At 42.3% G+C, this 16,690-nt stretch overlaps 1 protein-coding gene across 1 annotated transcript; it reads right to left on the bottom strand.

The window, feature by feature from the left end:
• Nucleotides 1-7,528: 7,528 nt before the first annotated feature.
• Nucleotides 7,529-15,702, bottom strand: plk3 (polo-like kinase 3 (Drosophila)). Its single transcript, XM_014190603.2, has 15 exons — nt 15,382-15,702; nt 14,369-14,476; nt 14,141-14,257; nt 13,910-14,039; nt 13,625-13,712; nt 13,424-13,519; nt 12,953-13,151; nt 12,488-12,614; nt 12,290-12,399; nt 11,659-11,782; nt 11,300-11,383; nt 11,015-11,177; nt 10,732-10,861; nt 9,090-9,200; nt 7,529-8,951 (listed from the first exon to the last, which is right to left on the bottom strand). The coding sequence occupies exons 1-15, from the start codon at nt 15,589-15,591 to the stop codon at nt 8,757-8,759; spliced, it is 1,992 nt and encodes a 663-aa protein (XP_014046078.2). The 5' UTR covers nt 15,592-15,702; the 3' UTR covers nt 7,529-8,756.
• Nucleotides 15,703-16,690: the final 988 nt, after the last annotated feature.

Raw genomic sequence — 16,690 nt, 5'->3', positions numbered from 1 at the left:
CATCAGAGAGTAGAGTTGTCGGTAACTCTTAATACTTTACATAAACACAAACCTCACTCCTCTCTGTAACTTCTTGTAAGTCACTCTGGATGGTAGCGTCTGGTAAATGACTAAAAAGTAGAAATGTAAATGGGAGGGGGGTGCTAGGATTTTGCTTTTCTGATGAGTAACAGAGGGAAGGATGTAAGGAAGGAAAGGCAGGGCACATCCTGCTGTGGGCTTCCAGAGTGACGTTACTCTCCCTGTGTGATTCGGTCCTCGTGGGCCGCTAGAGTAGTTAATGGAACATCTATGACATCAGTCAGTCAATCCCAGGCAGACTCTTAGAACAAATTGATTGCAGGCTCTTGAGCTGAGCAGGGTTCACATAAGGGGGAACATGGAAATTACTAGGATGTGAGACAGTGAAGTGAAAACAGTTCTATTAACAACAAAATCGCAATTTAATCCCTGCTCAAGAGCATTTCATTATAATGGTAAATTAGCACTAAATCAAACACCACTAATATAAATACAAGGGAGGGCACAAATGTCATCTAAACAATTATGTATTTTCACATATAAATCAACTGGCATATGGACCAGAATTCCAACCAACATTTCCCCAAATAAAATAAAATGTATAGGCTCAGTCTCTGAAACAAATAAAAATGCTAAATCAAGTCTCTGTTTTAATAAGGAAACAATGTATTTGCCCTCCAATGAAAGTAAATGTTTAATCCAGTTAGAAATCCCCAAAGACTTGCAAAAATCATAACAAATTAATTAAGGATTAATATTACCAGTTCAGTTGCACTGTTCAGTATTTGAGAAGTCTCACTTGTATCACATGAGGAAAACTAGGCCTTTAAAGTATCAACTGGGGTGTGTTCAGTTTGCTTCAACGCTCGCTACATTATGTGACGGTTTGTACTGAACGACACGTTTCCCCTAAACGATTCGCACCGTACTTCAACAGTCTTTGAGGTATGTTTGCTCCCGTTTGGTAGGTGTGGCAAGATCAATATGGATGTGACCATCTGAAATCGCAAAACTCGTGCAGGACATCATTTGGTAACTAGCCTCTAGGCTAATATAATCACACCGTTTTCAACTGGTCGTTCAGTACAGTAACGGTTCCGTTCAATGTTGCACACTGTTCTGTCATACTGGATGCAACCCAGTTTACAAACATTTCTGACCACACCGGCAAGTGAAAATGGGCTTGTTCGACATTGCAGCTGACAGTGCAGGCGACTGCCGAATGACTGAGCAACAAAGAACATTGCATCATAAACTCATTATTATTTGTAGATCAGTCAGCCAGTCACAATTTACCCATGATAGAGTGCGGTTTCATCCTCCCGAACACGGCCAATGGCTCCCCTTTTTCCTGACACACCCACTTCCTGAGCCAAACCAAGAAAAGTGACTATGGGTGTGGCTAGGGAGTGACTGGGGCGGAGCCCACAGCCTACACATATCAAGGAACCATTGCACCTTGTGGGTTACAAACTTGACCCACAAACAGTTATGGGTTTATTTTGCTTATTCTTCCTGTCTCTTATAATTTTGTTTAACCCAGAACTAAAATCTCACGTAATTTGGTCAGATGCTTGATACCATTTATGTTTACATAGTCTTTCCACAAGAGAATAGTTTCTAATAAACTTTCATAGTCCAAATGTTCTGATATTTAACCTTTATCTGACCAGGTTGGTCAGTTCTGAACTATGTCATTGTCAGTTGATTACATCTCTTCTACAAAGTTATAAATACAGGGACACATGCAAATACATCCATTGAACTCAAATTTACAATATTGCGTTTAGCATTCAAATGATCCTCCCTGAACATACAATAAGTAGCATGCCATGATTATACAAAAGCATATTGGCACATACTGGTACTGTATGAAAGGAATGATAAGAAGTTGGAACATCAATCTTCGAAACAGCTTTGAAAAAGATGCTGTGTTCTCCTTAGGGAAATATTTGAGTGTTTCTTATTTTTTTACCAGAAAGAGACTCTCCATCAAAACTGAGTGGCACTCCAAAGAAATCCTTCAGCTAGCTGCAGAAAGGTCAAAACCGAGACAAGGATTTACAATCACTGATAACAAAGTGTGCCCCTCGCTCTCTGTTTTGTCTCTCCATGGCTTACTGTGCATGAATCACCAAAATGATGTGATTATGTTTTAAGCACAGAGAGCATTGGATAAAGGGATGTATGTCTTTTTAGTTACAAAATACAGGATGCAAACATCCTATCACTGAGGGTTGTCAACACATTTTAATGGTGCCTATTGTATACTTTAGAGGTCACATAGAAGCCATGATTGAATTAGATGAAATATGCATCATCTTGACTCAATATTAATAATTCAAGGCAGCAGAATCCTTACGTTTGATAATGGATAAAAACAGTAAGTAGGTTTGGCTGACATTACAGTTGTGCTTCAACCTCAGCTCTGAAGAGTCGTAAGGATCTAATGATCACCTATTGTTACTAAAATTGTGGGCTGGCTGGCATTTCTATGCCATGTCAGGTTTTAGCATCCTTTGGCCAATAGGCCATAAAAATTATAGAAATGAATAGAAGGTATTCCTGAAGTGGTTGGAGTCAATACATTTTCCCTCCCACTCCATCACATAGATAAAATAAAAAATATATATTTTTAATCTAGACAAAAGCAAATAAAACCCGACCTTACAAGGTCTTCAAAGTCTGACAGAAAAGTTCCCTTAGCTATAGTATATAAACATATTTTCCATTCAAAGGAGAAGTGAAGTCATCAACCACTCTCCTCTCCCCCTTGTTGTTCAACATCAAAGTTATTGATCCCTATCAGCTTCAACAGAACAGACATGAAAGAGAGCAGAAACCCTCAGTTTCCATCTGAAGATGATACTGCAAGACCTTGGAAATCCCTGAGTCATCCCTTCAGAAGCCCTCAGAACTATTCTGCAGCCCTGAAAATAGGGAGGTACAGTATATGCCTGGTACAGTACAGTACATGCGACCGTGAGGAGATAACATTGTTAATTAGGCAAGTTAATTATATGGTCCTCTGCTCATCAGTGCTTCTGCCCTTCTTCTCTTCCTCTGATGTCACAATGTTAAATGCCTAGAGACTGAACAGACGGATGTCAGAATTACTCTCATGGATGCTTTGGGGGTATTTTTGGTTCGAGTAAAACAATACCCTCCTTAAAAACTAAGAGGGAATCTCATTTGTACTAATGCATTACTCTGAATGCCCTGAAATTAAAAGATAAAGTGACATTGCAATTAAGCATTTGGAATAGCACATTTAGCTTGAGTAAGGCAAGCGTAAACCCACTCTCTCTCCCGATGGGTGGCAGATGCCTTTTGATGACCACCCGCTGGTGCCCCAGTTCCGCTGTTTGGATGTTGCGAGTGTCCCGAGTGGCGCAGAGGTCTAAGGCACTCAGTGCAAGAGGTGTCACTACAGTCCCTGATTCGATTCCAGGCTGTATTCCATCCGGCGTAATTGGGAGTCCCATAGGGCGGCGCACAGTGGGAAAAGTGGGAAAATAGTGGGAAAATATCTAAATTGGGCTGCCTGTGTAAACGCAGATATTTTGTGCTTTATAAATACAAAGCCATCGTACTATGGGGAAGGTCATCTGTTAATCATGCATGAATCTCAAAATTAAATAGTCCAATGTAAATAGTGTCTCCAACACCAATGCTATAGAAACTCAGCAATAAAATACCCACATGATGGATCCTGTTCACTATTCCAGTTATTGACAATGTCATGTTCATCCATTCGTATATGTAATTCTTAATCGAATGATTCCAAAGACAGCAAACGCAGACAACACCATTGATTCAAGGTCACTCCTTTTAGGTTAAATAAAACGATTTGCCATGACAATAGCAGACGTGGAAGTAAGTCACCCACTGGGCAAAAACGAGTTGCTTCCGTGTCATTTTAAAAAATTTATCTAAGTGATGACTTTGAATCAATGCGGAAAACTGATTGGATTTGCAGAAGTCATCGAGGTAAGGGAATTTCGTATTTTCTTCACCAAATTTCTACCGAGATTCAATGACATGGTGAAATGTTTTGTTGCTTATACGAGAGAGTTTATCATCATAGTCTCTCGGGTGAATTTAAAAGGTAAGGTCATATTAATATTACTGTTGTTATTGGTTGTAGCGGGCTAGTGACAGTAAGTCCATTCGTTGTTTTTAGGGTGGGTGTGGTATATATCCACTTTATGCCACCAGCTACATGGTTGACTCATTTGAAGAGAAGTGGAGGGTAGAAGACTACAGTACAGAATGTGATTGTATATAGTGACACACATGCAACATAACTTGTTTTTCAAGTGAACATAATTTCCCTGCCATGTTTTGTTTAAAAAGCTAATTCTCACCTGCGATTGTATGCATGTGCTTACATACTGTACGTAGCTTTAAAGAGGCTATTTAAAGCTACTGTTGACCATTTCCGGAGACCTTCTCCCTTACCTCACCTCGCTCATCAACTCATCCTTGACCGCTGGCTACGTCCCTTCCGTCTTCAAGAGAGCGAGAGTTGCACCCCTTTTCAAAAAACCTACACTCGATCCCTCCGATGTCAACAACTACAGACCAGTATCCCTTCTTTCTTTCCTCTCCAAAACTCTTGAGCGTGCCGTCCTTGGCCAGCTCTCTTGCTATCTCTCTCAGAATGACCTTCTTGATCCAAATCAGTCAGGTTTCAAGACTGGTCATTCAACTGAGACTGCTCTTCTCTGTGTCACGGAGGCTCTCCGCACTGCTAAAGCTAACTCTCTCTCCTCTGCTCTCATCCTTCTAGACCTATCTGCTGCCTTTGATACTGTGAACCATCAGATCCTCCTCTCCGAGTTGGGCATCTCCGGCGCGGCTCAACTCTTGGATTGCGTCCTACCTGACAGGGCGCTCCTACCAGGTGGCGTGGCGAGAATCCGTCTCCGCACCACGTGCTCTCACCACTGGTGTCCCCCAGGGCTCAGTTCTAGGCCCTCTCCTATTCTCGCTATACACCAAGTCACTTGGCTCTGTCATATCCTCACATGGTCTCTCCTATCATTGCTACGCAGACGACACACAATTAATCTTCTCCTTTCCCCCTTATGATAACCAGGTGGCGAAACGCATCTCTGCATGTCTGGCAGACATATCAGTGTGGATGACGGATCACCACCTCAAGCTGAACCTCGGCAAGACGGAGCTGCTCTTCCTCCCGGGGAAGGACTGCCCGTTCCATGATCTCGCCATCACGGTTGACAACTCCATTGTGTCCTCCTCCCAGAGTGCTAAGAGCCTTGGCGTGACCCTGGACAACACCCTGTCGTTCTCCGCTAACATCAAGGCGGTGACCCGATCCTGTAGGTTCATGCTCTACAACATTCGCAGAGTACGACCCTGCCTCCCACAGGAAGTGGCGCAGGTCCTAATCCAGGCACTTGTCATCTCCCGTCTGGATTACTGCAACTCGCTGTTGGCGGGGTTCCCTGCCTGTGCCATCAAACCCCTACAACTCATCCAGAACGCCGCAGCCCATCTGGTGTTCAACCTTCCCAAGTTCTCTCACGTCACCCCGCTCCTCCGCACACTCCACTGGCTTCCAGTTGAAGCTCGCATCTGCTACAAGACCATGGTGCTTGCCTACGGAGCTCTGAGAGGAACAGCACCTCCGTACCTTCAGGCTTTGATCAGTCCCTACACCCAAAGAAGGGCACTGCGTTCATCCACCTCTGGCCTGCTCGCCTCCCTACCTCTGCGGAAGCACAGTTCCCGCTCAGCCCAGTCAAAACTGTTCGCTGCTCTGGCACCCCAATAGTGGAACAAGCTCCCTCACGACGCCAGGACAGCGGAGTCAATCACCACCTTCCCGGAGACACCTGAAACCCCACCTCTTTAAGGAATACCTGGGATAGGATTAAGTAGTCCTTCTAACCCCCCCCAAAAAAAGATATAGATGTACTATTGTAAAGTGGTTGTTCCACTGGATATCATAAGGTGAATGCACCAATTTGTAAGTCGCTCTGGATAAGAGCGTCTGCTAAATGACGTAAATGTAAAATGTAAATGTGAATAGGAGAAATTGTACTCAATGACAGCATTTTACAAATGCTGATAGGAATTCATGAGGGTATTAGCCAATGGGATGAAACTACAACAGTTAAAGTAATCCAAAATTCTTTGTTAGTGTGGATTATGGAAATTCAGAAAGAACTCGTGACAAGGTGTTCGTGTCTAATTTACATTTTATCTAAAGACCATTTTCAATCTCTACGTGGGAGATTTTACTAATACCATAGACAAGTCTTAGGGCAGCACTGTGAAATCAATAGTTCAAGACAGATTGATTCCTCTGGCACAGAATAGTGATGTAAATTCATGCGATGAAATGAATGCACCAGCATCTTGGTACAGTACAGCTCCCTTGACTTTCAGGTCTGGCTCGATATAACCCAGCAGCCCCTGGCCCAGTTTAACCAGCAAGCCACAACCATGGGGGTCCGGGAGCACCACCCACAACACCCCCGCTCTACTCCTGAGGGGCTTCCCTGGGGCCTGTCCCCCTATATGTTCTTTACTTTTCTGCTCTTTTGCACACCTCTTTCTACTTGCTCATCTATCACCCGTGTCAATTTGCTAAACCGTAATTACGTCACTACTATGGCCCATTTATTGCCTTCACAACACTTGCACACACTATATAGACTGTTGACTGTACGCTTGTTTATTCCATGTGTAACTGTCGTACTGCGTCGCTTAATCTTGGCCAGGTTGCAATTGTAAATAAGAACTTGTTCTCAACTAGCCTACCTGGTTAAATAAAGGTGGAAGAAAAAAAGTCCTCATCCAGGACCCAGCAACTTCTACCACAACTACCCTTTTACACCAGGACTCAATCGCCCTGACAAACACTTTCTTTAGCGGTTGGCTTCAGGGCAGTCTGACCAGCTTCTTGGTTGCCTCTCCATTAGCCTGTCCAGGAGATCCAGCTAGAGAACACCTAGAAGACAACCAGAGAAGGGCCATCTTTTTGAAGCCAGTAAGGTCCAGAAGCCATGTTGGATAGTTAACTGGACAGACATCTTGTCAGACACAGTGAAAAGTAAAAGCTCAGTCTTGCACGGTACATGCTGGTGCATCAGGTCGTGGGGCAGAACAGGAGCCAGGACCCATGGGTGGCCAGTTGCTGTTTGTGGGACTCACAGCCTGATGACTTTGCAGTTGTCATGTTCCAAAAACCCTTATTTTTTCCTTGGTCCAATAGGTTTATTTTGAGTGAGTGACATCCATTAGATTTAAGTTGCATCTAGTTCACCTGGATGAACGCTGGTAAATTCCTAGGGCCAGAACATCAGTTCTAATGTATGCCAACACTCATTTGTGGATCAATTTGTTTTTCACCAACACCATTGTCAAATGTTGCACTCTTGTACAGACATTTTACTCATGGGGGAAAAAAAATAAAAAAATAAAAAAAGCAACCATTCAGTTGTAGTTTCAGATTAAGTAAAGCAAATTGTCAATGTGATTTCCATAAACTTTATTTTACTCCAATACAGCACAAAAGTGATCATATTGAACATTTCCCATGTGTCAAGACCATACAATTACAATAAATAAATGTATAAATAAAATAAATACAGGACACTATTGTGCACAAAAATAAAGATTCTGAAAAAGCAGATGCTTTGGAAATGTTGGATTTGACAAGACATTACCCGGAAGTTGTATAATACTTGCACTCAGGAATCACAGTTTAAGAATCCAACTCTGGGTAGAGATGGCAATGTAAACCAAAGAGGATGGTACAGTATGATAAACACAATACTTATTTTTTTTGTACGTACTGATATTACAGGGTTATACCATTTTATCAAAAGCTTATACCAGGTAGTGACACTAGTGCCATTCAGACATTTGAAGTTAACCAACTCCAAGTAAAAAGTACTTGCCTCCGTAGACCATCTCATGCCACCACGTCCACATTCAAAAGGGCCGTTATTGCACAATACAGGCAGACATCCCTCAAAGGCACTTTATCCCCTTTGCCAAACAGCAACGCAATGTAGCGCAGCCTTTTTCAACAGAACACTAAAAATCTATATTACCCAGTTAAGGTTAAAAAAGAATGACCTTTTGGTATCTATAGCTAAAAACTAAGTGGTAAAATTACTGCGAATCCAAAGAAATAGTGAAAGTTGTCACACCCATTGCCCTCCGTATGCTGTTGTGTACCAATTAGTGAAGTTGAATTATCATAAAAAAGGCAAGCGATGTCAAAGCATAAAAAAAAGCTAAGACCAACTTCAGTTGACATTGGGGGGGTGGTCACTTGGCAGCTTGTGGTCTGGTCCCACTGCCATTTCAGAATCAGGTCTGAGCATTAGCTGAGAGAACAGGGTCAGGTTGTGCACATGAAGTGAATCAAGCCAGTAGTGTGATACTGTAGTCAGATTATAGGTTCATTCAAAAAAAAAACAAAAGGGCACCATAGTCCAAAGAGGCCAGACACTAGCCTAAGATTGGGGAGGACTCCCTGAATGAACAGAGCCTCCTGGTCATTTGCTCCCAGTGGAAGCAGAAAGCAGCAGGTTGGTTGAGACTTGTGGATGGTGCCAGGAGTCATGGCCCTGGGGGTGAAGTTATCCCTAGGTACAGATCCATGATCAGCTTCCCCTCCCCCAATTCTAACCATTAGTGGGGGAAAATTCAGCATCTTGGGACAACATCACCTTACTTGAGCTGTGGGTCCATTATGAATCTCCGTGATGTTGGAGCAGCTGGACCACGTAGCGCATGCGGTGCTTCAGCTCGGCAGAACAGCCCATTTCTGACAGCATGCTCAGGAGGTATGTGTAGGAGACGCGTTCGCGGCTGATGTAGGTCAGTAGGTAAGAGTCGGAGGACTTGCACAGGATGATCTTGGTGTGGTCGGTGTAGAAATTCACCTGGGGAGGAGGCAGATAAATAAAGTCAAGGTGCATAATTACAGTGCCAAGCTATCACAAGAGGGTTTTAGAACTAAATGGTGCTCTAAAAGCAACCTAATATCTACAGGTTGTGACAGTGTGGCTGTAAGGTCTTACCTGCAGGGTACCGTTGTTGAAGAGCATCACCAGAGCATGGTCGGTCTTCACCCACTGCAGAAGGAGCGGTGGCTGGGAGGAAGGCTGGTCTTCACAGTGGAGGTCGCCACCCTGGAAGAGACAAGAAACTTGTTAATTTACAATCCCATGTTGATCATAAAACTAGTGACTTGGGAAAGTTCACACCCCCTGGCATTTTTCCAATTTTGTTGCTTTACAACCTAGAATTAAAGTTGATTTTGGGGGGGTTTGTATCATTTGATTTAAACATGCCTACCAGTTTAAAGATGCTAAATATTTACATTCAAGGCAAAACTGATCCAGCGCCTTAAAGTTGGATGGATTCCACTGGTGTACAGCCATCTTTAAGTCATACCACAGATTCTCAATTGGATTGAGGTCTGTGCTTTGACTAGGCCATTCCAAGACAAATATTTCCCCTTCAAAAAAAAATAACTTGAGTGTTGCTTTAACAGTATGCTTAGGGTCATTGTCCTGATGGAAGGTGAACCTCCATCCCAGTCTCAAATCTCTGGACGATTGAAACAGGTTTCCCCTCAAGAAATTCCCTGTATTTAGCACAATCCGTCATTCCTTCAATTCTGACCAGTTTCCTTGTCCCTGCCAATGAAAAACATCCCACAGCATGATGCTGCTACCGCCATGCTTCACTGTGGGGATGGTGTTCTTGGGGTGATGTGGTGTTGGGTTTGCACCAGACACGCCAAAAAGCTAAATTTGAGTCTTGTCTGACCCCCGAATACCTTCTTCCATATGTTTGGGGAGTCTCCCACATACCTTTTGGCAAACACCACATGTTCACTTTGTCTTTAAGTAATGGATTTTTTTTCTGGACACTTCTGTAAAGCCCAGCTCTGTGGAGTGTACGGCTTAAAGTGGTCCTATGGACAAATACTCCAATCTCCACTGTGGAGCTTTGCAGCTCCTTCAGGGTCATCTTTAGTCTCATTGTTGCCTCCGATTAATGCCCTCCTTGCCTGGTCCGTGAGTTGGTTGGGCAGCCCACTTGGCAGGTTTGTTGTGGTGCCATATTCTTTCCATTTTATAAATAATGGATTTAGTCATGCTCCGTGGGATGTTAAAAGTATAGGATATTTTTTCATAACCCAACCCTGATTTGTACTTCACAACTTTGTCCCTGACCTGTTGTAGCACTCCTTGGTCTTCATGGTGCTGCTTGCTTTGTGGTGCCCCTTCTTAGTGATGTGCAGACTCTGGGGCCTTTCAGAACACATGTATATATACACTGAGCTCATGTGACAGAGCATGTGACCCTTAAATCAAGTCCACCTGTGCGCAATCTAACTAATTATGCGATTTCTGAAGGTAATGGTTTGCACCAGATCTTATTTAGGGGCTTCATAGCAAAGGGGGTGAATGCATATGCACACCACTTTTCCATTTCTTTTAATTTTAAACAAGTTATTTTTTCATTTCACCAATTTGGACTATTTTGAATATGTCCATTAAATGAAATCCAAATAAATCCATTGTAAAGACAGGTTGTAATGCAACAAAATAGGAAAAAAAGCGAGGGGGATGAATACTTTTGCAAGGCACTGTACATCCTGATTAGTCATACCCTGATAAGGTGGTTAATAGAGAACCTTCAATGCCTTACCTCCATGAGGTTCTGTTCCATGTAGTTGGCCATCAGCTCCACAATCTGCTTCTGACTGCAGAGCTGCTCTGGTAAAGCACTGGCCTGAAAGGTGAAGTGTTTGTTGTTGGTCAAGCAGTAGTGCACAGTCCTGTGGGGAAGACAACGGAGATGCATTAAACGAGACAAGGGTTTGAGACATTGAAAAGGCTACAATAAACCAGCAGAATACAGGTTGGCAAATCAATACACTAAGGCTAATAACTGCTTGAATATAATTTATCACGTTGAAAAGGACTCTTACTTGCGTTGATCACACAGACTCAAGTGTGTCCCCTCATTGAAGAGCACACCAATGTTTTGATTGGAGAGCTGGTAGCCAAAGCCATATTTGTTGGAATAATCAACCCACTTTGTGACCCAGATAAAGGATTTGGGCCTGGAAAGACATGGCGGGTTTCTTGTAGCTGGAGAGGAAGACACCAGTTTAGAAATGGCTCAGTAATAGAGGATTTCAGTATAATCAACTTGTTTAAATGCCATTTCAAGTTTAGTACTAGAACAGCTTGTGGAGAGGCTTTAAGCTCACCTGCAGGCATGGCAGACAAACAGCTGTTGAGGACCTTCATGGCCGACTCCGCTATAGACGCAGGGGTAACGCCATCTTCACATGCTGGAGAGAGGGGAGGGTGAAGTTTAGTTGTACCAACAGTGTGACAGCCTGGCAAACTGATTCAACCACTTATCAGGCCCATGAGCTCAGACGTTACAAAACAAGCCATGCACTTATGCCACTTAAATATAATCCATGTAGATGAAAAGCTGTCTCAGCTATACATATGGAAGAGATCATGATCTGTTAGTGGTCCATTATTGGCACATTGCCACATTTAAAGCATCATGTTCAGCAATTGAGGTTCATCAAACTGAGCCCAAGTAGTGACTTACGTTCAGTGCTGCTGGCCACCGTGCCTTTAAAGGAGCGTGATGCTGCAGACTTCCTGGACTCCTCCTCAGCTGGAGTATCCAGCAGACCAGAGCTGACTTGCTGGCCTACTGTGGGAGGGGGAGCCTGAAAGAGGAAACAGCTGTCATGAGCAGTTGTCCTTCCTTACATAGAATGGCACATGAGCCAAATGCAGTTTGTTGTATTGAATAGGAGCTACAGACATCAGGAGGCTGGGAGTACTATGATTTACAGAGTGCATATGCAATTGCATTATGTTCCACAGGCCTGATTTACATTTTAGTCACTTAGAGCGTCTACATTTCATGCATTTTTTTGTACTGGCCCCCAGTGGGAGTTGAACCCACAACCCTGGCGTTGCACACACCATGCTGTCGTTGCAAACACCTTGCTCTACCAACTGAGCCACAGGGAAGATTCACAAGCCTTTTAAAACATTCACTACTATGACTGCCCTCTGACAGTCCCTTGATGGTCTTGGTCTCTTGCTTCATCTCAGCTAACAAGCAACACTGCTGCATTGTTTGAAAGTAATTAACCTTAAGTCTAGCCTGCACTATAGAAAAGTTTGGCTTATGCTAAAAACAATCCACTCTTCAAAATAATACATACCTCATCGGTGCAAACTGTTTTGTAACTCATCTGGCGACTGATGGAGCATTTGACGATGCCGGACACAAGTTTGGAGATGCTCTCTCGCTCTTCACAATGGTTCTTCTCCACTAAAACCAAACGTGTTAAATTACTCCCTTATTCTGGGGTTAAACTGCAGCCTTTTGAAGGTCAGTCATGACTTGCCACAAAGCTTACCTTTGGATTTTCTCTTGCCAAAGAGACTCTTGGCCATCTTTGTGAAAAACCTCTTGGCAGGGCTGGGTGGGTTGAGCTCTGGCACTGTCACACAGCTGCTGGGAGGCAGTTTATCCGGGGTGAAAGCCTGAGAAGAAAAAAAAAAAAAGTTTAGGTCAGGGAAACTGCAAGGTCGGCAATTCAAGGACCCAACTTATCGCACTTAATACTGCCATCCTCTCAAGTCACTCTTTAGTCTTATTCCTAGTGTGGCTCTTTAGAAAGTACACTTTATATCCAAGGCTCAGCCCCCCAATTGTACCAAAATTCCATCTCAAGATGAAGCATAATGCAATTGGAATGTCATTCAAAATACAAGTACAAATCAAAGCATTGGAGGGGGCTCAAAATATAATCCAATGAGTAAAAAGCTTTGGGAATTGGTGCTGTAAAGTCACACCTAATTCCAGGGCATGGGCCACATACCTTGGTGAAGAATTGGTGGTTCAGGATTTGGTCCAGTGTGAGGCGGTCACTGGGGTCCTTCTGCAAAATGCCAGAGATGAGCTTCTGAGCCGCAGGAGACAGGGTCGAGGGCAGGTTGTATTTTACTTCCTTGATACACTTGTATGTCTCCTTCAGGTCAAGGGTTTCAAAGGGAGGGTTCCCACACATCAGTGTGTACCTGGTTGAAGCAAATAAAAATATTAAGTCCCTCCACAGCCAGTTGATTTAAACTGTTGACACACTCCATTTGAGGAATATTATAAAATATTAAACTACCTTACCAATGATCTACCTCATAACCCTTAAACCATTTGAATACTCAGTTGTGTATATCATTTACATTCAAGGCCTAAGTAGGAGCTGTAGTACCACCATAGATCAAAGTGTGACAAGTACGCACTTAGTCAAATACAACTGACACCAGAAGACAAACATTCCAAGTATACTTACATTACACAACCTAGTGACCAGACGTCAGACTCCGTTCCATGGCCCTGCCTGTTTAACACCTCGGGGGCAAGGTAGTTTGGCGTTCCACAGATTGTTCTGAGGAGAAACCATTTGCATTAGAGCAGTTTTTCACCTCGGCTTGGCTTTGAAGGAAACAAGAATATTCCAAAGGAATAGGACACATTTCACCAGTTGACTTACTTCTTCCTCTGCTCGACTGTTTCCAACTTCGCAGCAAGCCCAAAGTCTCCCAACCGCAACTCCATGTTCTCATTCACAAAGAAATTGCCTGCAAGGGCAACATTTGTCAAGTCAGTTTTCCCAGGCCTCCCATGAGGAGTAGTCTGAAGTGCTTTGATATAAAAGCACAACATAATGACAAATTCAAAATATGCCATTGAGATTTTCAAAATGGCTGAACTGAATGAGGTTGTGTGGTAAAATAATCCAAACGATACATCTTATTCCACAAATCACTATACACACCTAATTTGAGATCCCTGTGAAGGATGCCTCTGTGGTGAAGGTACTTCAGCCCAGATATGATCTGCCGGAGGTAGTACCGCACTTCTGGGTCTGTCAGTGTGTGTCTTGCTTTCCAAATGTGTGCCAGGGACTACAACGACAAGGTCAGAGTGCTGTCAGTACCCAGTGAACACCCTTCAGAGTGTCTGCACAAGCTGTACCACCACAGACCAAAGCAACCGCACAGCTCACCTTTCTACTGCAGAGCTCAAGGAAAATATAGATGTTGTCTTGGTCTTCGAAATGATGGGAGAACTTCACCACATGTTTGTGATGTAGGGTTTTGTGAAGTTCGATTTCATTTGTTATCTGTCGGAAGAGTAATAAAAACAGGTACCAAAATATCAGTAGGAATAAAGACTAATCCTTTTTGGAAAGAAGTTAAGTCTGCAGATGATTGACAATGAAATGTGTCCTTGCCTTATCCCTTTGATGAGGTTTTGACACCCTGCTCTGTGGTATCACCTTCACAGCATACATTTTGTTGTTGGAAAGGTCTGTCATTTCATAGCATCGTGCAAAGCCACCCTTTGAAGAAAAACAATACACTACAAATCAGTATTGGCCTTAATTTGATCCATAAAAATTACTGTTTCCAGTGACATTTCTTTTCATGCATTTCTCAAAACGATATTCTAATTTGCACCTGCCTGTTGGCATTGCCTATCCAATGACGTATGTTGTAACCACACATCTTGTACAGAAATGTGATGCGTTTCTTTCTTCAAATACAAATTGTTAAATAAGAATGACATTAGCAATTGTGTCAATTACACTACCATTTGTTTATAATGAAATTCGAATTAGGATAATGTGACTGCAGCATTTTAACAAAAAAAAAAATCCTCCCCATGCGGCAGCACAGACAGGCGAAGATGTTTAGACACGGCGCTGTGTTAATACATTGTATCATGATACAAGATGCATTTAGAAGATGTACATTCTATCAACTAATTCATTATCAGTGACACGTCCGGCGTTACATCGCATCATTACAACTGGTAAAAGAACGTTAACTATCCTCATGATGGATGGCTTATTTAAAACAAAAATAAGGCGGCTGGGAGATAGCCTACCAATGACCTCAAAATAAAGTAAGAGAAAATCTCGATAGTTGGGCTAGTGGCCTAGATTATACCTCGCTAGAGAATTAATGAAGCTGGTAGAGAGTTTGTCATATCCCGCACGTGGTCATTATCCCGCAATGAAACAATCACAGTTCAGTAACTTGTAGCCCTGGCTTGCAGAACATGCGAACCAACCGGGAATAAATCATGCCAATTAATGAAAGTTGCCACGTTGTAACACTGACGCAGCAATAGCCAATCTCTTCATACTACCATCAAGCCACATTGTCACCAGAACGGTGTCTAAATAATTGATGTGTGAGCGATACATAGCAGCACATAGATCACATTGATAGAATAATATACCTTTCCCAGAAGCTTTCCTTTGCTGTAAGATTTTCCTGTCTTGGAATCAGTCACCACCTGGGCGAGATCTGGTTTGATTTGTTCCGATTTTGGCTTGTTCGGTTTAGTAGGAAGAATAATTTGGCCATGTTCTGGACAAGGTTTGAATAGATCCGGATTCATCGTGAGACATGAAGTACGCTGAGAGGTGGTAAAACACGCAGTATCCATTCATCCAAAAATAAATATTCTCCAACGATCCTCTGATTTAACAATGTATCCTTTTAGCGGTGTTGTATCCTGAAAACCAACTCGGAAACATCTGACATGCCCAAGCAGAAAATTCCTCAGCTATATAAACTGTCCCTGACGTCACAGAAGTGGGCGGGTGAATAGGTGGCTCGTTCCTGAAATGAACCAACCCTGTTTGCTCGAAATAGTTCTCAATCAAAGCTGATTGAAACGATAAATGGGATTTTTATGTCTGTGTGAAATACTGAATGTCCTCATGAACAATTTATCCAGTCACGTGACTGTATTGATTCCACTGCTGTTGAATGATATGATTTTTTGAGACATGGACGGTTTAAACCTGTCTTATAAAATATATTTTTTTCACATGATCAGAGCAACAACACTATCATACAGCTGTGTAAAGTACTTAAGTAAAAATACTTTAAAGTACTACTTAAGTCGTTTTTTGTGGTATCTGTACTTTATTTTACTATTTATATTTTTGACAACTTTTACTTCACTACATTCCTAAAGAAAATGATGTACTTTTTACTCCATACATTTTTTCCTGACACCCAAAAGTACTCGTTACATTTTCAATGCGTAGCAGGACAGAAAAATGGTTCAATTCACATACTTATCAAGAGAACATCCCTGGCCATAGTTTCTGTACAGCACTTTGATATGTCCGTTGATGTAAGAAGGGCTATATAAATACATTTGATTTGAAAACGATTTATACCTGTAAAACGATTTATACCTGTACATTTACTTTTGATACTTAAGTATATTTTAGCAATTACATTTACTTTCATACTTAAGTATATTTAAAACCAAATACTTTTACTCAAGTAGTATTTTACTGGGTGACTCACTTTTACTTGAGTCATTTTCTATTAACGTATCTTTACCTTTACTCTAGTATGACAATTGGGTACTTTTCCCACCACTGCTATTCTATCAGAGCACGTCACACGTATTATTCTATATCAACATGACATGGATATTCTATATCACGATTAAATATATATTTAGTCACGTTTCTTGTTAGTATGATTTTGTCTTAAAAATGAGAATGTAACCAGTATCTTAGGAA

This window comes from Salmo salar, chromosome ssa03 (assembly GCF_905237065.1).
Source record: "Salmo salar chromosome ssa03, Ssal_v3.1, whole genome shotgun sequence".
NCBI lineage: Eukaryota > Metazoa > Chordata > Actinopteri > Salmoniformes > Salmonidae > Salmo > Salmo salar.
This window is presented reverse-complemented; position numbering and strand designations above follow the sequence as displayed.

Excerpts from the sequence above, each read along its gene's own strand:
- plk3 (XM_014190603.2), bottom strand. The coding sequence starts at position 15,591 with ATGGATACTGCGTGTTTTACCACCTCTCAGCGTACTTCATGTCTCACG. Across the intron at positions 12,615-12,952 it reads ACCACCAATTCTTCACCAAG|GCTTTCACCCCGGATAAACT; the intron begins GTATGTGGCCCA and ends TTTTCTTCTCAG. Across the intron at positions 11,178-11,299 it reads TTTGTCTGCCATGCCTGCAG|CTACAAGAAACCCGCCATGT; the intron begins GTGAGCTTAAAG and ends CTTCCTCTCCAG.